General features: G+C 43.9%; 1 protein-coding gene across 6 annotated transcripts in view; it reads right to left on the bottom strand.

Moving 5' to 3' along the window:
* The window catches only part of Dac (dachshund family transcription factor), a 181,560-nt gene that overhangs the window by 141,145 nt on the left and 13,581 nt on the right, over positions 1–26,834 (bottom strand). For 4 of the 6 annotated variants that reach the window (XM_083051733.1, XM_083051736.1, XM_083051731.1 and 1 more), the window contains exon 2: positions 237–284. The exons of the other annotated variants lie outside the window; for them this stretch is intronic. In XM_083051733.1, the coding sequence (XP_082907859.1) occupies positions 237–284 (48 nt within the window). The remainder of the gene's footprint in view (positions 1–236; positions 285–26,834) is intronic. 6 annotated transcript variants of the gene reach the window in all.

Below are 26,834 nucleotides of genomic sequence, written 5' to 3'. Positions count from 1 at the left end.
TTAAGAATTCTTTTGCTTCAGTATTTTATATTTTACGAACATATAGAAATACTTTCTGTAATATATATCTTTCTAGCAATTTATAGAAATAAATAATGCAGAAAGTTTAACACTGATACATCATTAAAATTCAAATCTTTACGTAGTGTCATATATATATCTCTGATATATACAATATTCTATTACCTCGAGAGATTAAGATAAAAAATAATTTACTTATAACAATTTACACTTACCGGTACGATGTAATGCGCCACGACGGAGCTGAAGAATACCAAGTTGATCTGTAAAATACAAATATATTTAAATTGTATAAACTAATGTCCAAAATAATTAACACTTCAAAAAATAATTATTGCACACAATTAAATTTTTATTCGTCTCTTCAAATAAATATCTGATAAAAGAAATTATAGAATTTCTGAAAACAATTTTTTTAAATATAAACTTTTATGAAATATGCAAGACTTTTTTTATATAAATAATCTAAATAATTATAAATCTAAAACATTATTGAAATATTTTATATATATTTACGTAAAAAATTAATTATTATAAATATTTTATTAATATTTAATTACTTTAAGTATTTAAAAATAAAATCTAAAATATTTTATATGCACAGTGATGTAAAATGAATTACTACCGTGAAACTAAGCAAACATTTAATTTTATAAATAAAACAAATAATAAATTAACTAAATTAAATTGCTCACCCTGATTACTCTATCCGTTACTCGACTTGCCTCTTTAAATCTATTATTTTTTTTTCTCTTTTGTTTGTTATTTGCTGTTCCTTCAAGACATTCACACTTGCAAAAACACAATTAATTACAATCACGCATTATTCAACAAAATATCATGATCACGCGGTACTTTACATATAGAACTGCCGATATTAATTGCACATAACCGACACTTCATTTTATATTGTGACAGGAGAATAATCACAGTTAGACGAGACGAAGCTGCGATTTGTTCGGAAAATCGCGCGAATAAATTCACACAATGCTATCTCTGTTGTTAATTAAATAGTATACGCACGCATTTTACAAAAAATTTAATTGTCTCATTATAACACAAGCGAATAAATTTACAAGTTAAAATGAAACATAGATAGAATGTAACATCTCAGAATATATCTCGCCATCGTTTTGACGATATGCGCGATAGATTTCGAATGAATAAATCATATAAAAGGCACACGTTTCTCGACATATCACTGATATACAAGTGCCAAATTTATGATATGCAATTGATATATTAAAATAACGGTGTTAATAACAAGTGTACTTAGTAAACGCAATAGGTCAATTAAGCAATTCGATTTATACTTGCGATGTTTTGTTAATGACTGAAAAATTCCAAAACAATATCAGCAATTTTAATAATACTGCACGATATAACTCGATATTACGCAAGTTAATGGCACGTGAGATAATCGTAAAAATGATTAATTACGCGGTTTAATAATCGCAAATTGTAATAATAGAAACGTATGATTATTTCATACTCTTTCGTCGTTCGCACTTGGAGAGATAATAATAGGCCAATGATACACATAGCGCGCGGCAATCTTTTTTGTTTACGTGCGGCGATGTTGTTGACATTCGCACGTACACGCACGATGATCCTGTCATTCGTGCAACGATACTCGAGTGAGCAACACCGTCGCTCGCTCTGTGTTTGTATCGTCGTTATTATCTCTCCAAGTATGTACGATTGCGACAAATAATCATTCTTTCTACGCTTATTACAATTATTATTTAGAGATTATCAAACCGTTTAATCGGACTAATTAATTTTCGTGATTATTGCTTAACTAACCATTGATTCGTGCAATTTATTCTCCGTAGTAATAAAATTGCCGATGTACTTTTTTTGAATTTTTCAGTCATTGACAAAATTTCGCGGATACAAATTGAATTGATTCGACGCGTTTAATAAGTTGTTATTAACGCCGAATATTTGAATATATTTATCAATTTTATAATTTCGGCGCTTAGATATTAATTATCTATATTGAAACATGTATTTGATATGAATTTTATGTTCAAGTCGACAAAGCGATTCTTGAATATTATATTCTGCAAATATTTATCTTTGATTTTTAGTTTATCTGTTCGCTTGTATTATAATGAGAGATAGTAATATCGTTGTAAAAGAGCGTGCGTAAACTATTTAATTAATTAACCACAGAGATAGCATTGTGTGAATTTAATCGCGTGATTTTCCGAACGAATCGCAGCTTCGTGTCTAACTATGATTATCCTCCTGTCACAATATAAAATAAAGCGCGCGTCATGTACGATTAACATCGAAAGTGTTATGTAAAGTGCCGCGCGATCGTTGTATTCTGTTAAATAATGCACGCGCGATCGTAATTAATTGTGTTTTCGCGAATAAGTGTCCCGTGAATGCCATGAAGGAGTAGCAAAGAACAAACAAGAGAGGAAGAGAAAACCTGATAAGGCATCGAACCATGGAGCAACCATGCTGGGGTGAGCAATTTAAAATTTTATTAATTTATTATTTGTCTTACTAATAAAATTAATTCTTCGCTTATTTTCGTGGCTCCATTTTACATCACTATGTAAAATAATATTCTAGATTTTATTTTTAAATATTTAAAATATTTAAAATACTAACAAAATATTTATAATAATTAATGTTTTCAAATAAATAAATATATATAATATATTTCAATATATATTGTTTAAGATTTACAATTATCTAAATCATTTATATAAGAGTTGAGTTTTTATTTTGCATATTTCATAACTTTATATCTGAAAAATTTTTTCTGTATAATTTTTATAAGTATTTATTCAAATATATAAATATATATTTAATATAAATATAAATATTTAATTGTGCGCAATAATTAGTTTCTAAAATATTAATTACTCTAGACATTGTTTTACATAATTTGAATATATTTACATTTTCAACAAATCAACGTTGTATGTGTTCTGCAATTCCGCTGTTGTGCATCTCATATCCCAGTAAGTGTTAAATTATTTTTTATCTCGAAAGAATGAAATATTATATTACAATAGATATCAATACGTAATACTTAGATTGTCGCTTATCTATGAATTACAAACTCTGAATTTATTGTTCCTAACTAGCAGAGAATATTAGAAAGGAAAATGCTCAACATTACATTAGCTCCGCTTCCGAAAAACACTTATAACGAATGAACAAAAAATATCATTTCGAATTTGATTTGTTGTTACGAAAATGCCAGATTAATACAAAGAGATAAAAAATTAATAAAATTCGCGATCTAAAAGAATCGTCGTCTTATGTGCTCGCTACCTCGGATTTGGCAAATGTTTCGAAGAACACCGCGTATACAACACGCGCATTGCACGAGTTAGTATTCTCGGCGGAGTCGTGTATTATTCAAATTAGATTCCTCGGGTTGAGCGGCGTCGTAAGGTTTGATATAAAGCCCAAATAATTCTCCGTGAGACGGTAGCGTGATGTAAGTACAAGCAGCGCCGTCAGGGGAATCCTCGAGTCCACCAGCAGCAGCAGTAGCGCACAGCGCGAGAGAAGGGCTCATATAACCGACGATATATATCAACATCAGCAACGGGCCGTCAACCGGGAAAAGTTCTCGCGGAAGATAGGAACGTTGAGAGTCGACTCTTGTCGCACCGGTGTAGCTTCATATATACAGTCGTCTCTCGCACATTGATCTTGATTACTCGTCGGGTTAATAAAGACCTTCGAAATAAAACGAGTCGCTCCGCGTATTTATGTCCGCGTTTATACGAAGCCAACTGCGAGATAAATCAAGTAGCAGCTTTCATGTGTTTATCTTTTTTTTTTTAATAAAATGGAAAAAGTGAGAAATTATTAACTCTCTTATTTCGTGAGCGATTTCAATCGACGATGACTCGGTGTTTTCTACGAAACTTTTTCTACGAAACTCGGCAATTAAAGAGTTAATGCGAATGTCGGCATCGAAGCGACGTGGTTCAACTCGATAAAAGCCGCGAACTTTATTGGAACTTTGTAAATTTCTCGAAGACGGCAGGCACCCTCGTGCGGCAAAGTGCGCCGCGAAAGCGGAGAAACGCGGAACATCTTACCCCTTGCGTTCGCATAAACGCAATAATTCGGAGTGGCGGTTCGCAGGGGTCGAGAAGAGAGGAAGGAGTTGCCGGGATGGTTGGCATGCGCGTAAATGTAGTTATAAATAAATCTAGAGGCTCTTAATGTTTGCCGTGCTCCGCGGAAGCGGCGGTGAAGCGTAGCGAAGGAGAAATTCGGGGCAAAGAAGGAAGAAGCAGGGTGGGGGTGGACGACGAGGGCAAGGGCCCGAAAGGGTAGAAACCCGAGGGTCGTGTATTTCTAGGATCGTTGAATCCTACTAAAGTATACTCGCTAGAGAAGACGGATGAGTCGTCGCAGGATGCTCTCTCTCTCTCTCTCTCTCTCTCGCTTGTGGCGTAAAAAATTAAGCGGCTGTCGTCGGATATAAACACATCGCTTCCTCTTTCGCGGCGCGAATTAATGACTATCGCGGATGTTAGGCGGGCAGGCTGAAATTAGCGGTCTTCGCCTTCTACGTGCATACAATTAAAAGAACACCCGTGTGCACGCAGCGCATACTCTACTGATGCCCCCGTCCGTCCGATTGTCGGCCGAGTCTTTTAATTTCTTTTCCTGCGTGGCCGCCGACGATCTCGTTCGGATAAGAGCACGCTGTATTAAAGCGCATTCGCACGGTAGGCAAAGAACTCGTTAATTCGCACGCTCTTGGAAACGGTGTTGCGATCAGTTCGTGAAGAACGTAGAAGAAGGCAGAATGGGCAAAGAATGAGCGAATTTTCGCGGACAAATCATCTAATATGCAGTCAAACTAAAAGCGCAGATACGATATACTTCCGTTTTTAAAACGACTGATTGTTTCTCGACAAAATGTAAATTTCAAGATTACCATTTCCGGAGAGATAGAGAGAGAAAAACTGAATCTAGATAAAAATGAGCTCTCAATTTGTTGTTAATTTCGCAGCCATTTGTCGCGATAAGTTTTCACCGTCGTGGATTCCGCGCTATTCCACGCCGTCTCCGGATATCCGAAGGCATAACAAAGGGCGCCCTAGTGAAATGAGTCGCGAAATTGTTCCGGTGGAATTTATCAATTTTCTTTGAGGGATTCTAATTGTACTAATTTGTTGGCCCCGGGAGGGCACCGCCACCGGCTTCGCGGATTCGCCGCCGTCGAGGGGGAAAAGGATACGACGGAATCCGATCGTTTAATCTCCAAGATCGCTCTCTTTCCCGCCCCTCCGATAACGCGAACGGGAGACGTTCGTCGGAGACGTATATACACGCCACCAATACGATATCCAAAGACGAACGAACGCATCTCTCCTCACCTTCAACCGCCTTCGGTGGAATGCTGATTCAGTCTAGCGTGAGTGAAATGGGTTGCTGGTTTCATCTCCGAAATCATCGATCTCCGATCTTCTCCTCGAGAGAGCTACTGCCGAGTTTCCACTCGAAGGAAACTTCGCCCCGCGTTAAATGCTATCGGACGTTCAACATTGAGAAAAATGAATCGTATAATTAAATTTATAGCTCTTCTCTCTCTATCTCTTGTTTAATTAATATTGATTACCGAGAGGATAAAAGAAACGTGATATCTAATTTTTTATTTAAATCCGCCCCCTTTTTTCCTCGCCGGTATGCAATATTGCATAGATCGCTCTTTTGACATGGACACACGACGTCGAGCAATTCTCAGGTTACACATTCGTAGCTCGGCATTCGAAAACAGGCGTGAGAGTGCGCGAATTAGATGTGCACCAGGATGCGCACATTCACAAGCCATATATACAATCTTTCTCTTTCTCTGTTGTTTTTAATTGATGCGCTCTGCATTTCTGTGCCAGTGGCGAGGCCGTACGCCCACATCGCGGATATTCATGTGGTAATGTTACGAATTTATCGCGTCTTATTATCTATACGGACTCACCGGAGAGCTCATGCTCACTTCGTCTCTCTCTCTCTCTCCCTCTCATAGATCATCCATCTCCTTCTCGCTCTTTTCAGCTTAAATGCACCGTCTTTCTCCATCCCTTCTTTTCGTCAATGATATAATATGTTAATTTCGCCAAGAAAGTATTTTATCTATATATGTCAGTCTTACGTGCGCGCTTATATCTTACAAATCTGCTCAGTTTTTCATCGAGAATGATGTATTATGTATGATTCTACTTGCAGTCTTTCTCGCTTTCGAGTTTTTCCTCTGGATAATAAAGCGAATGGAAGACGGAAAGAAGAAAAAAAAATCGCGGGAGAGCGCGACTCTGCGAAGTTGACGCGAGGCGAGATAAGTAGAACTCGGCCGTAATTAGCGTTACTTTTGCGAGGTTAATTACGAGGAGGATTCCGCCTGCGGCAAGATTCGAGAAGAGGGAAGACGGGAAAGAAAGAGAGAGGGATAAAGAAAAAAAAGAGAAAGAACGAGAGGAGAAGGTCGGAGATGATCTTTGGGAAAAGAAAGAACCCGCGACCCAGCGAGGAAAAGAAGAATCGAGAGCTCGGGGCTGATATCAAAGCGAAGCAAACAATACGGCGAGATGCTGATGCGATTGTATTACGGCTAGTGGATCGGCGATCCATTGTCTCGTCACGTTCTGCCCACTCGATTCCTTTATCTCGATCCCCAGAATACTCGTATCGTGTCATATCGAGTGAGCATCCATCGAAAGTAGCACGCTCTCTCGTCCGCGCACGGAGGGGTTCATCATCGTAATACGAAATCTATCGGGATACGATACAGTTACACGCGTGTTCGCACGCATGATGCATCGTCGTATCGGTCTGATACTGGGATCGTGCGAGAAAAAAAAAAAGCTATTCAATTACCGATCGATCGTCGACTTCCCTGTCTTGTCTCCAAACGGAGCATGAGATATTAGACAGATAACTGCATCAATTGATTATATCTATATATAATTCAGTCTCTCTCTCTCGTATTATAATGATAGGAAACGGACGCGTCGCGATTTATTCGGCGATGTATATATATAATTATATACTAGGCGCGTACTGTAATTATATGATAAATCCAAATGAGCGGCGGAAAGAGAGAGAGACGCGTGGCTGCGCGGCTAAAATAAATGAAACCGGCGTGAAAACGAAATTGGATACACACGATCCGGCTGGAACCCGGAGTCCGCCGGCGGAATTTATTTGTTTTTCATTCAAATGGCCTCATCTCGCATTTATGTATTCCGTGATATTGCACTTTTTAAACTCGCCTGCTTTCATCGCGCGCCCCGCTGGATATTAAGACCTCCGGCAGCGGTGTATTAGTCGTATAAATTTACTTCGAATGACGTTGGATTCTCGTTCTCCGCAGCCACGGTACATACAACGACGCCCCTTGAACCATCTCTCTCTCTCTCTTTCCTTTCCCTCCCTTTTGCTCCTTCTGCCACTTTGTGGCGTTTCTCGAGCATGCTGTACAACGACGATTTGTATTAATTATAGTCGCCTCGCGAAATGCTCGAGGACGACGATTAATGACGTCGATGCATCGCGCGAACGTATACAAATAAGCTGCTCGATTATTTACATAATTAGCCCTCTCACGCGCGTCAGCGGATCGCCATTCGTCAATCTCATTCGTCGGGGAAAAAGCTAGCGGAAGAAAATCGACCGAAAAGCGCGCACCGCGACACCCGGGTTTTTAAATCACACGTCGATTTTATAACGACAACGAACGACGCGCGAGAAATGTGAAGACTGGAACAAAAAAGTCCAAGTGGTGATAAAAAAAAATCAGAAGAGAGAGAAGAGCGGCGGCGCGAAAGACCGGCGGACGGGTGTTGCGGAATAATTGGTCCGAAGTATTTTTTAATCGAAGCCGAAAAAATGTACACGGCGGCGCAGCAGTATAGAGCAGAAGCAGCGACTACGAAAAAAAAAAAAAAAAAAGCGAGAAACGCGCGCGGACGTATCGAGGGTAAAGGTGCAAGAGAATGAGCGGGCGGGCGAGCAGAAAGATGGGAGAGAGAGAAAGAGAAAAAATACAGAAAGAGAGAGAGAGAGGAAGAGGGAGAGATAGAAAGAGAACGCGCGAAAAATTTCCCTACCGTTTAACTGTAGGCGTTGCTCGCGTTTTTAATCGACTCCCCGGCGTACACTCTGAAATTCCTTCGGTTAATTACGTGGATTTCCAATGCATCCAGACCCCGTGGAATTTTTACGATTGCCTGACCGCCGCCCTTCGTACCTATATACCAATGTGGAGGTGGGATTTGTACGACTGAAATATTCCAGGGATTTAATTTTATAAATGACCATCCTGTCCCTGCCGCGGGCTGATCCTTCCTCGATCGATCACTTTGGCTCTTCGCTATTTTCTGTCTTTTACATTCCGTACGAGACACGAAGGGTTGAGTTCACGTTATGCGATGACTTTTGTTGGGAGAATAAAAATGTTCTTGTTTTAACTCGTTTAACATTTTTTCACAGTTTTCTCTCGTAGAGAAGTTTAATTACAACATATACGTAGATTCGAGGAAAACTGTTCGATCCGAATAAATCTCAAACGACACGAGCGAATCATGGGTCGACGATAAATAAATCGACGTCGAAAGCACGACGAAAAACCGAGCGGAGGAATCTTAGCGTTATAAATAATTCAACTCCTGTCCAGGACGAAATATCGTTTCCCTCGCACTTCCCCTTTCCCCTCTCTCGCTACGTTCTACGCGATGGTCAAAGGGGAAACGTAATCTTTTCGCGAAAGGGTTTTCGCGAGAGCACCTGAGAACCAGGCAAAAATCTTCTCTCCGACACCCCCTAAATACTTAATTCCATTCTCGGCTAATTGGACAGTTTTATTAAGGGATGCATATTTCAGATGGCGTTTTTATTATGTCTATTGGGAGCGAAGCGCTTTTCTCGCCGTCGACGACGCAAAGAAAAAAAAAACAGAAGAAGAAGAGAAAGGCGGAGGATCAGGCTGTGCGATGCTATGTATAGAAGGGTTGCCGTTAGGGGTTGCAGGAATTAGATTTTAACCCCTTGAAAAGTATTAGCACGCTCGAAAAGAGAGACCCCCGGAGAAAGAAAGAGAAAGTATATAAGGGACAAGGAAGGGGAAGCGGGGAAGAGGGAAGGGTCGATGCGAACGCAGCCCTTTACTCCCGGCCACAGTCGCCCGCGGTATTGTCTCGCAGATTAAAGTGTAATTTCTCGAGAACGAAGACCGCTTTTATGCCTTATCTTCTAACTTCCTCTTCCTTTTCTTCCGGACATTATATACTATTACAGAAGGAAAAATGCGCGCCGAGAGATTCGATCCTCTATAATCAGGCGGTTCTTCAAAACTTGGTCTTGATTTTTGAAAGAACTCGAGAAAAAGATTTCCACGATTGCGTAAACTTCATAACAAAAAATTTAGGAACGCTTTTGTATTATAGAATAAATAGTAATTGTCTCTAAAATTTCGTCCGCAAAATGAACCTTGGGTAAACTTGGGTCGTTTCCAAGCAAATAAGAGAATCTTTCGTAGATTTGAGAAGATTCGCGCGATCGAGGAGGGAAGGAGACGACGGGCTGGTTGTACGCGCGTGGACTGCTCGTATAAATTTTAATAAGTCTCATTCGCCGACCCTTTGAGCCCGACGAAATGAACGAATTAAAAGTTTTTCTCGCTTTAGTGGTCTCGCGGTTGACATTTCGGCGCGCGGCATGATCTCGCGGAATTGCTCAACTTTCGCCGTTTCGGCGAAAAAGTGAGCGCGCCGGCCCGCTCAAATTCGCCAAGAGCATTCTGAATTACTCATGTACAGCGCCTCTGGATTATCGAAGGGAAGACCGAACGCGTTCTATTAAAGTAATTTCAAGTCGTATCGCGCTTTTACGTTGCTCTCCTACAAATCGAGGTTCATTGAACCACGTTGTACGTTAAAGATGAGGTACTCGAGGACAAAATTAAGATTAAGCGATAAATCAACAAACTCTTGGAACTGTGCGACATTATCTTCAGATATTCGTGCGATACGAATATATTTGGTTAATGGGAAATTAGATTCGCCACGTTGTACTATCTGTGGATAGTGTGTAACGCGACCCCGGCACGCGTAAGGCTCCCTCGTTAACCCCTTTTCGTGGAGTGCATCGTCTTCTGGTCGTCCCTCGCTCGCGAATCCGAGGAACCGACTAAGATTTCAATTAAAACAACCCCCCGGCAAGGCGGGGATTAGCTGTACGAATCCGTTCCGCAACCCCCCCGAGCGTAGGCTCGGTTATGACACGGCATAAATATCAATGTAAATTATCCCGGCAAGAGAAGCGTTGCGAGCGGAGGAGAGATCGCCAAGACGCCACGCGGACTAACGGAGGACTTTATGAACGCAATCATCGCGCGATTTTGCATTTATGAGGTTTAAATTGGTACCACCTACCGTCGCCTGTTCCGCTCGTTACGATCAACCCGTTCACGATTTTCCATAGTCGCGCCTATGATACGGAGTGATGATACGAGTAATTGAAATTAAGAGAAAGGAAAAAAGCTGTCACGCACGATATTAAGTAGCAATCACGGAAAATAATCAAGACGGAGAAATAAAAGCAATTTTAATTTTCTTTCGCGTTTATATTATATACTCGAGATGGTCTCTCGACAGAATACAAAATGGATGATTCTGCTATAATGACTGTAAAAAATGATCGCGATCGGAACATGGTATATGTCGGGTAGTGCGTAGGGGTACGTTTACTCTCTACTCGCGTTACATAGCGATACATTACAGGCGCGGCGCGTCAAATAATAATTTTCCCAACGGAGGCAGAGGGTAGAATCGCACAACTGCGCTCGTTCGAGTCGACGGAAAATCATACTACGAAATCATAATTAACGGAATTATGTCGGAGGTAACCCGATACGTTTTCGAGTGGAGGGATGGGGATCGTCGCGAGTGAAGTAACAATCGAGGGACGAGAGACGGGGCGAAGAGAGACGGTGTTTTCCAGAGGGCTACATCTAAGAAGGAAGGGTTGCGCTCGTGTCGAGAGACGCGCCCCCCAGAGCAGCTCGTACACACGCTAGCACGCACGCACGCACGCACGCACGCACGCAAGCACGCATATACGCATTCGCGACGTAATGAACGTGAAATTAAACGACGCGCCTCCGCGCTCGCGCGAGTCGGGGAGATTGCGTTTTGCTTTATTCAGGAGATTTTAATTATACAATGCCTCGGCATCGGCGGCCGAATATCGCTCTCTCCACGCTCTGTTTCGAAACACCTCGAGAAGTCGAAACAGTCGCCCATTAAAGATGAGGCCGCGTCGAAGAAACGCGCGCATAATCGTTAGCATTCTTCGTGCTGAAAATAAAACGCGGCGCACAAATCTACTAAAGATTGTTGTATAAGAGAGAAAGAGATTATAGGAATTACGTGTCATTTTTTACTACTCTATGCTATCGTGTATAAAAATCGCGCAAGAGATCAAAGGAAATTGGACGCGGACGGAAGTTGTACATAAAACTCGGACGTTGTTTTTAGAGATTGCGATTCATCTGACATCTGCTTTAACGCACGGAGTGCGGCTGATTGCTCGATTTCTCGCTAGAACGTATTATTGCAAACTTTCATCTTACAACAAATGTTATGTATTACAAAAAAAAAAAAAAAAAAAAAACGGAGCAAGAAAGAAACGGAGACATTTCTTTCTACAATACTTTTACATTTATGTACACACATCTTAAAGAAAGCGTAACAGACAAACGTAGAAAGTAGTTTTACATAAAAACTGAAATGCATACTCTTTTAACATGCAATGTGCATGTTAGGATGTTGCATGTTAGGTATAAAACTAAGGGAAAAATCCGCGTTCATATTGAATTCTGTAACGGAGCGATAATAGTGACGTATACGCGAAAACGCGTTTTGAAAGGAATCATCGGAGGAGAAGAGAGAAGCCCCGGTTGAAATCCGTATCCGCTCTCGTCAAGAGCCGTGCCGGGGCGTAGCGAGAGAAAACGCAGAGAGAGACGAAGAAGGCAAGAAGAAGAAGAAGAGAAAGAAGAAGGGGGTTCTGGACTGGGAAAACGAAAGAGGGCTAAGAGGGCGTTAACTGAACTTTAATGGAGATCATAGATAAAACGTTCTGGCGGACGTTGAAAGAACTCTTTGACGGATTACGCCTAAATCGTATCTATCTCCTCTCCGCGTTGTCAAGAGAGAGAGAGAGAGAGAGAGAGAGAGAGGGGGAGAAAGAAGAGTGAGAGGAGAGAAAGAGAGAAATCGCTATTGTATATACCTGAAGAACTCGCAACGCGGCAGCGAGGGGTCGGCGGGTAGCCGAGGCTAAGTGTTATAATACCTGAAACCCTGATGGACTTACGAGAGGGGAGGAGGTAGAAAAACCGACAAGAGAGCGCGAGAGGGGGAGGAGAGACTTCGCTTACTACCGTGCGAGAGAATATTCTTCGGAAATAACCGACGGGATTCCAAGAGTCTCTAGTCCTCCCCTTCCTCGCCCCGGGCTGCCTTTTGTCGGTGGCGTTTGGATCGGTATCGTTGTCACGATCTGCCAGACCCGACTCCTGGATGCAGCGGCATAGGCCGCGGCCGTGCAAACGTTGCTTGATTTCACCGGAGATTCATACGGCGATTCCGGATAACGGAGTTGAAAATTTTATTACACCTGCGCGCGTGATAGCGCGATCGGAGAGAGCAAGGAAAGGGGGGAATCGTTAAAAGATCGCGCGCCGCGCGCTTCGTTTAGAGACGGATTTTAATCTCTCTCGCCTGTGTGCGAAGATTCCCTCCACCGACATTTATTATGCGCAGATAGTTGGCGAATATTGTGCAAAGACCGGCCGTTTTATTATTCTTATCTCGGTGAAGAGAGCTATAACCGCGTATTAAAGGCGCGCGCGTTTGGTATTCGGAAAACTGGGTCAAGCGGATGGTTCGACCGCGGCGATCTCTTGTATAGTTTTGTTAAATATCTATGAATTTTTCATCCAAAATGCACATTAACGCAATCTCGAATAAGACACGAAGACGGCATTAAACGGTATTAAACGGAGTTGGAGGAAAGACTAATGTCTCGAAACAATTAACTGTGCTCAACAGCTCGGCGTTATTTTCGACGGATATTCGGCTTACGGATATAAGAGAGCCGTGTGACTTTGTCACTCTGTCTCTTTATGCGAAAAATCGGCAGGCGCGACCCTACCAGCTACGCGGAAAAATGTCGCATTTTTTTCCGCCCCTGGCAAACGAGAGATTTCCGGCACCCTCTCTCGGGGCGGAGGAGTGCCGCCACGCGTACTTTCCGCCCTTTTTCCCATTCTCTCTGTCTCTTTCTCTCTCTGTGGATTCGTATTCGCGTTTGTCGAGAGGACGTAAAAGGAAAAGAGAAAGCGAGAGAGAGAGAGAAAAAGAGGAGGGCGAGAGCGAGAGCTCAACAAGTCGAATAAAAAGCTCATAAATAAAGAGGAGGAATTCTCCCTTGCTCTCTCTCGAAGCGCCCGGTTGCCCGCGCCGTTTCCACCCTCTCGCATCCCTCGCAGTTTCTGCGAATGTCCCCGCGGACACCTGTTGCTTTTGCTCTCCGCGCGCGGCGACGACAAAGAGAGAAACGTAGAAACGGTAATCGTCGATAGCGGAAGCGCGAGCGAGACGAATTTCGGGAGGAAATTGGAGCTATTCGACGTTTCCCCGATTCCTCCTCTGCTTGCCGAGTGTCGACCGGGCGCGATCACGCGTGATCCTACAACACGTCGCTGATCCACCCTCGACGAGCTTCAACCGAATGTGTGTTTGGAACGGAAGGAGGTGAGCGTGACGCCGTGAATAATGTCTCTGCGTTTGTGCCATTCGCTTTGGGTATTTTGGCTGTGCGTGCACTTTCCGACTCCACACATATCGTATATCATTCCGTTTAAATTTATCTCACCCGGAATGCATCCGTGAGAATGAGATTCTACAGGTTGTACAAGCGTATATAAATGTGTAGTTTCATTTAATTTGATGTATTTCGCGATTTTTTTCTACTATATAATTTCTTTAATTCGCTATCTCTAAAATTGAGCGAAAATGCATAGTTTTATCTAAAGTTTAAATCCTCTTATAAAATATTTTATATAATATTGTTTCGAATATGTTTTAAAAAGATATTATTTTGTGTATATCCGTGATTTTTTATACATGTCAAAAGTTTGAAAATATATACCGGCTGAGAGAATGTGAAGATTATGCTTCCAATTAACGAGCAAAGTATTGGGAACGGGAAAAACAAAACGCAAAACTCTAATTTTGCTCACGAGCTTTATCAGAATGTCATGTCCGACACCATGACAGCACACCGCAAGCGGGGCCACGGGTATCCGAGGCAGCTGCTGATTTGTGATAAATGGAATCCGGGGAACGCGACAGGAGTGGGAATAGTATGCCCGTCGGGTCGTCCCGCTAATTACGGGGTGGCCTCGAATAAATTACAACCGAAAACGCCAACTCGTTTGTATATACCGCCGCATTATAATTCCGCAGCAGCGTCGTCGTTCTCGCTGGCTGGCAGGAAAACGATAATCCAAGGAGCAGAAGGGGGACCCCGATATTCTCGTCTCGACCTTCCGACGTGTACGAAAATATGCGAGGTATTTTATTTCCCAATATCCGAGCGCGAGAGTACGACGAGTCGTCGTCGGATGTTTCAATTCCAGACTCACCGCGATCCCTCGTCCCGACAAATTGAATCGAACGTCGAGAGAGGACCGTCGAAGGTCCAGTTTTCCCTTCCATTACGCGGTCGAAATGATTTTTTTTCAGTAGCGTCGGAAGACAAATTAAACGCGATAAAATATATATATATCTGACTGATGGCTTTCGATCCAACCGAGACATCTCGATTTTCTGACGAAAGCAATCTTCTGAGAAGATTCGGAGTTTGGAAAGTTTACGCGTCAAGTATATATATACAATTCGGAGTTCGGAAGCAATCGCCCGTTTTTTCTTTTCCAGAACGCGATAATAAAAAGTCGGGAAATAAAAGAGACAATGAGATCTCGTTTGCGAGGCAACGAGGTCCATTTGCAAGGATTAACTCTGCGAAATTGGACCTCTTCAGAACGTTGAACAGCGCTCGCGTCGAAATAATAAGACTCCAACATTATTCCGTATCGAATGCGTTTTCACTCTCTTTCCCCCCACCCCCCTCCTCTCTCTCTCTCTCTCTCTCTCTCTCTTTCTCGCGAGAAGAAAAAAAATGAAAGAACAAGAGGCGAGAGTTCTGTCTGCACAAGCGCCGGCTTTTATCCGGGTCCCCCGGGTATTCCGGGTATATAACCGACGCCGACTCTCGATTACAACTTTTTATTGCATTTCCATTTCATCTCTCGCCCAGCCGAGCAAGGAGAGGAAACTCTCTCGCGAGCGACCGGGCACCCCGGAGTGAGATTGAAACGAATGCGTTTTAAACGCGATTATTGCGCCAAGTCTCGGGCAGACCCAGGGGAAAGCGGACGTTCGTAATATACGTTTGTGACGCGCGCACGTCACGACGAGAGATCTTGCGACAATTTTTTAGGGAGGGTGAAAGAATAATTTTACGAGCAAATATTTGTTCAGCGTAATTCCTTATTATAGACACTAGAGCTAAAAATATCTAAGGACCAGATAAAGCAGCAGTGTATATCAAATTTCGTGACAAGATAATTCTATTTCAATAGCATTCGGATCGGGAAAATGAAGGAAACGTATGTGGACCAGTTCGAGGCGACCGAGATATCTTCGCATTTCGAGATAATAAAGCGAAGAGGCGGAACACCCGCCGTGTCATGCCGCTATTATTTATTGAGTTAATCTTGGGCAAACATATATATATGCATACACACGCAGCGATTCTTTTTTTCTCTCATTCTTTGCTTTTCTTTCCCCTCTTCTTCTCCCCCGTCCCGTTACTCGCCGTAGACGTGTGCGGGAAGCACCAGAAGTTTCAACGCTACCGGAAGCTACGATGAGATAGCGCTAAGGGCAATTTGTCGGAGCAAAAGATATAACGCGCTCGCGCGTATTCCTCTTTTCCGCGAGGCAAATCGGCCGGTCGAGCACACACGCGCTCTTGGATGCGCACGCGTGATTCCGCTGAACAACGTTGCGGGAGTTTGTACGACATGATTGATGAAACATATCTCACGGCGCGGAAGAACCGGGATGATCGTGAAATCCGATGGTCGGAACAATTCTCGCGCGCAGAAAAAGAAAATACCGTTCGAAAGTAATATAAATTGAGTACAACATATATCGGGACGAGAGAAATATTGTTATCTATTTCTTTTTTATCCATATTTCATATAAAGTGTCTGTCCCTATCTGTCACATTCGAGTAAAAAAGAAATAAATATCTCACGGACAAAAGGATGACAATATATATGCCAATAAGTACGACCGAAGCCATATATTCGCGCGCACCGGTAGTTACCCTCCTGCTGATGTCTTCTTTCTCCGACGTGTATCTGAGATAATTCGGGGATGCGTAAAATCCCGGCATTTACCGCGATAATCGGGGCGTGAGCGATATTTGCAAGAGAAAGAGAGAAACTGTGACAGAGAAGTAGAGGAAGGGCAGATGGACCGATGACAGAGACGATGACAGTAGCGCGTAAGCAGTAGCAGAATCTCTCCGTCTGCCTTTCTCTTTTTCTCTTTTATTCCAGAGGCGGTCCGAGGAGGTTTAGAGAGCATTCAGAATGTGTTTAGGGCATCACCCAGACGAGGACTGTCGCGCAACCGAAATGTCGGCCACCCGTGGCGATCGACGGGGGCGTGAAATCGGGCACCTCTTTAAACGCGAGGTGACACCCGCGGGGCGATTATGCGACAGGATGACAGGAGCCGGGGGCCCGGGACGAAAATAGAGCGCGGTGCCCTTTCAGGTACCGTCAAGCGTGCCGAGAACGCGAGAGTGCAGCGCGTGAAATATTAAGGGCCAGGCACACACATCTCTCGAGCCGAAACACCGTGTTGCACCGTCAACTTGCGTGAACTTACGCGCGCGCTAACCCGAACAAAACACCCTCGTTATATAAGAGACAGGGGTGTATTTCAATTTCGATATCAATCAATCGCGAAGACTCATTAGTTTAATGTAGATCAGTCTAATGAAAAAATATTGGAAGAAAATTAAATATTGTAATTCGAGAAGAAGCACTCAGAGAAAAATGTAGAGAGAGCCTTATAAAATTAATTATATTTCACCGCAAGCGCAATTTTAATTTCGACAGATTTAAAGAGGCAGAGGAATGACTCTAATTTCTAAGAGGGAAGAGAAGGGAGGAGAGACGAGGATGGAATCGCCGTGAAGAGGAGACGTGTGTGTTATTAACGTGGAGCACATACGGTATCCGTGGCGCTCATCTTTCTCGATATCTCTCCGTTGGCAGCCCGTTTTACCACGGCCCGAAAAAATGAGCGTCGCCGATAAACATCCGGCGCCGAATAAAAAGGAACGTCTATAATAACACAGCGTCCACATCTTCGAAGTCGCGGCGAGGGTAAATAGCCGCGCGTCGCGCACAATCACGATACTCGGGCTCGCTCTCAGGTATTGCCATTACCGTACCCGTGGGATTATTTACGGTTACCATAACTCCCAGGCTCCGTTGCGCTTAAGATCTTAAGAGAGAGACCCATATGTATGTATATACGCACGTACGGACGTAAGTGGAAGAAACATCACGAACGATTTATTCGCGCCGGCTGGCGCGAGGCTCTTCTCGCGTTGACGAAATTACACGGCTAATCATCATTAGCGACGCTAATTTCTAAACTATCAGTTTCCTTTTATTCTCGTTAACATCGTAGCCTCCGGATACCGGCTATTTTTTTTTGTATTTTAATCCGACATATGAACGTGATATTTTCGGAAATAACGGGTACTAGAAAAAGGGATATCCTGACGCATTTCGTTATCGTCTCGTACACATTAAACGGCACAAAGCAGAAGCAATGCATACATAACAGATAGGGTTTGTCGAATTGTGGGAGAAATCACGTCGTTAACCGAACGGGGTATAGGACGAATAATGTAATTATTATAATTATCATAATTATCATGTAAGAATTCCCTCGCGAACGTGAAAAACGAAAAGATCGTGGTGGAATAATACACATACGTACTGTCGTCGAGACGACACGGAAGAGCGACGAAGGAGAGAACGAGTTTGAAGCACGGGAAAGAAAAAAATACGTCTCGCGTAACGCCTCGCAATTTCAACGTCTAGGATCTAGTTTAATAATTAAGGCGTGCCTCGTATATTGTATATGACGAGGCTCGCCACCGTCGTGTACAAAGGAAGGAAGGAAGGCGAAAACGGAAGTTCTCCTCTACACTATTCGGCATGACGCTCCTCGACTTTTACCAAAGGCATACGATCGATACTTCGGCAAAGGTGAATTCCGTTGCGGCACTCGTGACATTACGATGGAACGGTACACGTATAGCGGTATCTCGCGAATGAAACTTTGAAAGGTACTTTGAAAGTTTGAAAGGCGAATTCACAGGAAAGTAATTCAGTGTTCGATCTTTCATTTTTTTTTTTTTTTTTTTTTTTTCCATTATATATGCACATCGCTCGCGTCTCTTTACGGAGCAGTCAGGATGCACTCTCGTCTCGTTGAATACGAACGTATGCTAATAAACCTAAACGCACGAAGGCTTAAAGAGTGCACGCGTAACGCTAATGCGCGCTCCGGACTGGCCGTATTAACGACTCCGCGTATTAACAACCTCGCTAGGCGCATTACAATGTCGAGGGCGAGGAAAACTAATTAAGAACGCAAGGGGAATTCCGGAAAGAAGCGGACTACTCCGATGCTCACACGGTAGCACTCGTTATCAGTTAAACGAGTATTAAATGCAAGAAAATTTAATGTTACTCACACGCTACTGTGATTATCAGCGGCATTAGCGTGAAATGATTAAGTGATGACTTCATTACATTCTAATTTTTAGAGATGTAAGATCGGCTGTATTATAAAAATAATATTACGAATATATATATATGTATATGTGTGTGTATATATTATGTGTACATATATATGCACACACACATTTATCACTTGTTTAGAAAGGTCTGTCTATAAAAGAACACTTCCGGTATCAATTAAAAATCGATCAGCGTCGAATAAGAAGTTGAGACTGAGGGCAATTTGCATAATTTGAAATTAAATGTGTCTCGCGCGTCAATCGTGTGCCTCTGGTGAGTCGAAACGTGATGCACCACGTGCCGCGAACGCATCGGCATGTTACGCGCGCGAGAGCGTGACCGAGAGAATAGGAAGGACGCGCCTCTTAAATTATCACAATGTAACATTCACGCGCGTCGACAGGATCTGCGGTGAAGCCGGACGCGGGGCTTCCGCGAGAATATCGCGAAAGAAAATGGAGATATATTGCGTAAAAATGACACATCTATGAAAAAAAAAAAAAAAAAAAAAAAATTGTTATTGCAAATGAAACTATGAATGCGCTACATGCGAATTAGTGCAATTAACTTTCATGTTCGACGGCGTCTACGGTGAAACTTGAATCGGCAATCGGTTTCCGCGATATATTTCATAAAACCAGACAGGAAAACTGCCGACTCTGGCGCAGAAATATACATTCGAGATTTCGAGAAAGTGACAATTATAACGATTAACGTAATTATATATTTGTTACTAAAAGGACACATTGCGACGGAAATCTCAGATAAGAAATACGCAAAAGTGTGCGTACGGCAATATATAACAGTTGTAGCGGTTACGAGAAAGAGAGGCCAAGAGAAATGATCCACAGCCGTACCATGGACTCGCAAACTTTCGCAAGAATTTAATATATAGAATGCCGCTTTTTATAACAGAGGTTCGAACTTTCGAATTGCTATCGCCATTTCCCTCGGAATGAGGAAAAATACGCGCGAGACAGAGACAGAGAGAGAGAGAGAGAGAGAGAGAGAGAGAGAGAGAGAGAGAGAGAGACAATTGTGGAGTTGCGTTATATGAAAAAAAAAGAATGGAATAGACAATCCTCGCGTATCTCTACGCGCTGGCAACAGCCCGAGGAATCGCAGCCGCCGCTGACGGTCGGTATCATTAAAACGTAATCACTGCTCTGTTCGCTAACCCCGGTGATGCTAATTTGTACGTTAATTAATGCCGAGTACCATTGTGTTCGCTTATGCCTACAGAAGCGATTATTTAGCGCGTTGCCTTAGACGCTGGTAAGCACATTTCGCTCGCTCGCTCGCTCGTCGATCAAGACGCTCGCGCGCTTCCTGTTTTCTATCTGAAACGATTACGGCGGCGCCGTTTCTCGAGCGAGGTCGGTTCAATGTGTTCCCGCCATCATCGGCCGCCGTGAAATCCTGGTTATCGAGGACGCAAATGCGAATGCACGCATCGCATATCGTGGAAGAAGCGCGCCGGAGATTTCTTTTCTTCATCGATTCGAAATGAAAAGAAAAATTCTTTCCGACAATATTCTACAAAATTAAAATTTATATTTGGACCTAGATAGATTAATAATAATCGAAAATACGGCGAACATTGTGGCGAATAAGTGATTTCGAGGATCTTGCGTTGCGTTACTGAATATCCAAACTGCTCTATACATACAACAGCTGAGAAGAAAAGATTTCTTGGAGCCAGCGATGTGATCCATTCTGTCGCGTTCGTAATTATAAAGCTATTATCGAGGATCGAACACATTGTCTGGTTGAGACGAAGAGAGAGAGAGAGAGAGAGAGAGAGAGAGAGAGAGAGAGAGAGAGAGAGAGAGAGAGAGAGAGAGAGAAAACAGCCGGCATCCTGCTATCCTTCCCGGGTGGTAAAGTGCTCTTCTCGTAGGTGCTCGAATGAGGCGCGCGTTTAGTTGCGGCCCGGACACGTTCGTTGTTTCCTCCCGGGGTATTCGCTCGTGTCCTCTCTCTCTCTCTCTCTTTCTCTCTCTTATAGATGTTCTTCATTACCGAACGCTAAACGACCGCTTCCCACGACAATGGGCTCCCTCGGCTACTTCTTTTGAAATTCCTTTTGTTCCTAGCGGCCACAATGATTCCCCTGCCTCGAGAGGACTCGGCGCGGAGGAGACGCGACCGTTGCTTCTGGGTACAATTTAAGAGGGCCTCCTCGCCACCTAGTTTGAGATTCCTCGTCATACGCGGGCCACCCGGTAATTAGAATATTCGCGAAAGCATGCAATTATAGGCGACAAACATTGATACACTCTTCAAGATGTTTCTCTCAACAATACGCATGAAAAAGAAATTATTTCAAGAAAACGCACACCCAATTAAATTTGACGTTTATAATTTGACATATTGAATTAATGAGCGAGTATTTAATGAAAATCTAGTCGAGCTATAAAACTTTCATTTTTTTTTTCGCGCGTCGTGACAGAGCGTAATCCCGTTTTATCAGATAGTAATCGCAAAAGTCGATTTCAGATCGTACAGAATCCAGCAGAGATCGGCGCACCCCTCCCCGATCGACGATATCGGTCAGCTGCTCTCTCGTGTATTCTTTGTGCGGCAGGCTGACGGTGCAATTTCGACCCCACCTCCCGTAGCCCGTCGAGGCGAGTTTTTTAGCGAATTTAATATTTATACCGAATGACTGATGACTATAATAAAGAAACGGGGTCGTATTGTTCGAAACATTTTTGTCATTGATCGATACGACGCTCCGTTCCGACTGGCTGCTGGGAAGAAATGCTTTCACGTATGTATATACTCTGTAAACCCCAACCAACGCGCCGATGTCCCGAACCGTATGTCGAATGTATCGTGCAATCGTTTTCAGATCGGCAAGTTGAGAAATCAAGGTGAAAAACTATCGCGCGCGCGCCGATTATCGTGCGAAATGTTTCGAATCGATCGTTCTACCTTCGAATCAATTTGAGAGAAGGCTCTTGTGTAAATTACAGCGCTCTCTTAAAATTACCGAACAACCATTTGACAGAAATAAACGTGACGCTCAAGGACGTAGTAAATTGAGATCGTAACAAACGAGGACGGATCTGTTCGTGGGGAAATTATCACGAGAAGGCCAGTGTGTGGTATCGCTCTTATAACGCGCGCACGTATAGTTTAAAACACTTTGGAACATTCGTGCTGAAAAGTCGATGATGTACGACGCGGTGTTTTTCAGGGGGCCGTGAAGTAGCTACCTGCTCTCCGACTTCCTTTCCGTCCGTTATACATCGCAGTCTCGATAATTCGAGTCGAGACCACGATGTTACTCGATCCGCGTGAAATCCCGATTGTTCCATCGCCACGGCGTTTGTACTTGCGGTCGGGCAAGACAAAGTCGTTTCCACCTTGCGAAGGAAGAATCGAATTTCGTAGCAACGACGCGACGTAGCACGGGCAATCATTAACGAATCATTATCGTTCCGCCCTGGCTCGAGGCCCCGGGACCGAGAGCTCTCGAAACAAAACCATTAATGATTTCTATTTGTATTCGTTCGTTCGGCTCGTTTCGTGGGGAGGAGGGGGTAAAGGGAGGGCCCCGGGCCCTCGGACCAAGTCCCCGGTGAATTATGTGAGAAGTTAGCTTATTTTCGTTAAGCCGAACTCCCGCGGCGCGAACAAATCGTCCTTCGCTGCCGCTTCTCCGAGACCGCGCTTTGTTTCTCCTATTTGTTGGCCCTTTAGCTTTTCGTGCGAGAGATGTTTTCTCCCTTTCTTTTTCTCTTTCTTTCTCGCTCACTTTAAACTAATATGAAAGATATCGCGCGCCGAGTCATCGTCAACCTTTTTAACACCTATCAAGAGCTTTTTAACAGAATTTTCGAAATAGCTAAGAATCGCGTTAATTAATGACAGATAAATTAATTATATTATTTTGTTGGATTATCTTCACATTTTTGTTACTAAATACTTTTACTTTTATTACTAAATATTAATATTAAATAGAGAAATTACGTACGCGAAATATTATTCTACAACCATCGGCCTTTATGCGATATGCCCAGCTGAAAACAAATTTAACGACCCACACCGTTCGCGCTTTGCATCCCAATAGAGCGGTAGAGATGGCAAGACAGAGACGAGACGGTGACGTGGTGGATAGACAGGGAGCAGCGAGTGCAGAATGAAGTAAAATAGGAAGAGATGCGAGAAAAGAGGAAGAGGAAGAGAAAGAGAGAAAGAACGTGTTGCGTTTCGCGCGCATATATTTCGTTTTCTGTTGTTGCCTGAGAAAACAGACGGCCGGGCCATGGCCGAACGTCGGCCCGTCAAAGCAGGGGCCCTCCTCATTCTCTTCCTTACGCGCATATCCCGGGCCCGCCACATCGCGCCTTCCTTCTCTTCCTTAAAACCTCTCGCTCCCATCGCCATCGTCTTGACGCTCAGCGAGTTCCTCTCCTTATTTATTAGCAATCGCAGGCAGTGTTACGCCTAAACCAATATCGTCAGAGGCGCCGTGCTCAACGTTACTGCGTGTCGAGCACGATGACGATGATAATGACGATGACGATGATCACGGCGCGGCGGTACAATTTCCTCCCCCTCCCCTCTTCTCGCGAGATATTGCAGCGCAGACACACGTACAACACACATATACAAGACTGGGATATATCAGGCGCGCGTATCATCTGTGAAAACATTCCTTCTAATTGGCGCTCAATATTTATTGTAATTTCAAACACGTGAGCTCGCGCCGCGGGACCGCCTCCGTCGAGGGCCTCGTAGAAGGCAGTGCCCCGTTCCCTGTCTGCTTGCACGAGCGTTTTACGACCTCGTTGAACCGTGGATTTACTCCTTCTCGATAGGCGATCCACATCGTGAACCCGGAACGCCAAATTCGTTTGCCGATCTTTCGATGCATAATTCTATATATAGACTATCCTCATCTTGTGTACGTGTGCGTGTGTGTATCAAATCTTCTATTCAAAATGATAACTAAAAATCGTATTAATAATTGCGATGAACGTAATAACAAAGGGCGTTCCGTTTGCGAGAGATAATTCGATACCAGATACGAGAGAGTGTGTTCGCGCCACTGAAATGCAACGTTAAAGATTGATACGTGTGCTTGGGAGTATCGGATGCCTCGCGCGAGAGGGTATCAGTACCATCACTACCCTCCGTGTTCCAATTTACATCAAATCAGGAAGACAAGCTGGGAGAGAAGAACTCGGGAGCACGAGAGAGTTGCTGTAGAGACAGGCCGAACGTAGCGCGAAAGCATCTCTCTTTCCCTTCCCCCTTTCTCCTCTATCTCTCTCTCTCTTTATACCTGGATGTAACCTCGGAGGCACTGACAGAAAGCGACCCGCCCACAAAAGTAATCTCGCTCTCGGTCGAGGAAGAAAGAGAAAAAGCCACACCTGATTCATCAGCGAGGAATAAATCGAAAGACGAGCCAAAAAACAAAACGATTCACCATCCACCACTGCGTATAGTTCTCGCTCTTTTCTTATCCTCCACCCCTTCGCATATATTCCTTGTCTCGCTTCTACTCCTCTCTTTCTTTTTCATCCGTGGACCACTCGGTAATTCCAAATGATGCATCCCGGAACGGTTTCTTCCGCGCGTCTAATGCTCCACGAGGAAACGAATAGAGCCGCATGTGTAGGTGTAGCTCGTCTGCCTCTCTTTCTTTCTCCGTTTCCTTCTCTCAATCGAGAGACTGGGCCAGGTACGCCCCGGCTATCCGCGCGCGCGTATATAAATTACCTTTTTAATTTCCCGCCAAGACAAATGATTTAATTTATTCTATCAATTATCGATGAAGCGAGGGGCGGCGGTGCGAGGATCGGGCTGGCGGGAGGTGGGCTTGTTTGGTTTTCATTTCGATTCGTCGATATCTGATCGGCAGTGAATCTTTTTCGCCCGTGTCTCTCCCTTTCTCCCTCTGTCTCTCTCGCTCGATGCTCGATGCGCCCGATCTTTCTCCTTTTCATTCTTTACGCTACTATATGTTAGCGTACACATACCGAACGGCAGCCGTTGCTTCTTGTTTGCCCGCAGCAACCTCGTTCGATCGACCTGGCACTCTTTTCTTCCCCTCTCTACCGCTACTTGTGTCCGAACCTTTCGTCGCGAGATAGACACGGAACGCAGCCTCTCGGCTGGTCCGGCCGATGAAACGCCTATTAACTTATGAGAAATGATCGAGACTCGAAACGAAAAAAGTATGTCATCTCGAATCGTCGATCCAGCGGCGCGAAAAGGTACAAGGAAGAAAAACATTTTATCGCATCTGTGTACGATTTAACCGAGAACGCACTCGTGCGCGCGCTCTTGTTACGCATCGCGCATATAATGTACGAGAAAAACGAGATTCGACAAGGAAACTCCGTGGCAGGGCAGGGCGGCAGGGAGGAGACGATCGAAGCGTAGGTAGGTACCTACACGTCCGAGACCGAAACGGCCATTAGGTACCGAATCGACCGGATGATGTATGCGGCGCGTACATACAGTATACGTGCGGCCGATAAAAGCAGCAGCGAAAAAGGGGAAAAGGCTGTGTAGTGTACGAAGAGACTCTAGACCAGATGAGCAGATACGCATGCAACGCGCGAATTATGAGTACCGAGCCGATAAAATCGGGAACGAGCGCGCGTACAAAGCGTCGGACAAAGGCGAACGGGGGGACGACGCTTTGAGACATATGTTTCCACGGGTAGACGCGGCCGAGACTGCTCTCTCGGAACCGGTTCGACGTGTATCCTCTCTCTCGCTCTCTCCCGGGCTAGGTCAGTTATTCAAAAACTGAAATATCGCCTCATTAACGGCGGCAGCTCGTTTGCGAACTCTCTTAAGTGGCCGAGATGCGCGGCCGCGTCGCGTCCTCGGCGTCACCATCGTCTCGCGGTTCATCGAAAGCAAAGGTATCGAGGAGGTACACATTTTTTCCGTGTTCCAAAATAATTTTATCCACACAATTATAGGCATTTAAATATCCTTGTTAGTCTGTGACAAATATATAATCAGTTTCATAAGTGTCTAAAATTTATTTTAGATGTTTTGAACGCTGCACCGAGTATTCTCGCATCTACGCCCGCTGTAGGACATAAAAATAAAAAAAAAATGCATCGAAAACGCGGGAAAAAGAGGGGCAGATGGTATGGCTCGTCTAGAGTACCGCGGCCGTAGAGACGGAAAGAGAGAAGAATGAGAGTAAAGGCATCTCGAAATGTTTGCGCCGACAATACTCTGCTCGTTCACCACGGAGGACCGAGTATGGACGGAGCGGAATTCTTCGCTCTCCTATTTCTGCGTCCGCTTTCTTTAGCTCGCTCTCATATCCGAAATTGGCCGAGCAGAAGATTCCCATAAATACATACATCGCATGTATAGGAGAGATATCCCCCTCAACGCGCGCGCGCTCCGGATCAAGTTTATACAATGCTGATATTTTCGCGGGCAACGGGTGTCTAAACTCTAGACGGCGTGAGATACGATCGAGTCAACGATGAAGTTGGGGCTACACGTTTATATATATACATATATCTATATACGAACGAAACCGCGTATTAAGTTAACGGCAACACACACTCGCGGATACATTTAGGCACGCGCTCCATCGTTGTACGGTTCTTCTTCGCGAGAGAGGAGAGAAGTTCAGTCAATCATCTGTATGTCGATAGATAAATAATTCAGCGAGAGGTATTACACATACATACATACGAGATTCGCAGGTGTTTAAGTTACGATCGTTTTCTGGCACGTACAACCGTCGTCGTATTCCTGCCTCGAGGATGGCTGCGATTTATCTTGCGGTCCGTTTTCGAATACCCGTACTCGGTACGTACCCAGATTACGCCCAACTATTCCGCGATTAATCATC

The sequence above is a fragment of the Prenolepis imparis genome, unplaced genomic scaffold (assembly GCF_030444845.1).
Source record: "Prenolepis imparis isolate NDT839.2.m4 unplaced genomic scaffold, iyPreImpa1.0 SCAF_12, whole genome shotgun sequence".
NCBI lineage: Eukaryota > Metazoa > Arthropoda > Insecta > Hymenoptera > Formicidae > Prenolepis > Prenolepis imparis.
The sequence above is the reverse complement of the archived record's forward strand: the minus strand, read 5'-3'. Positions and strand labels throughout refer to the sequence as shown.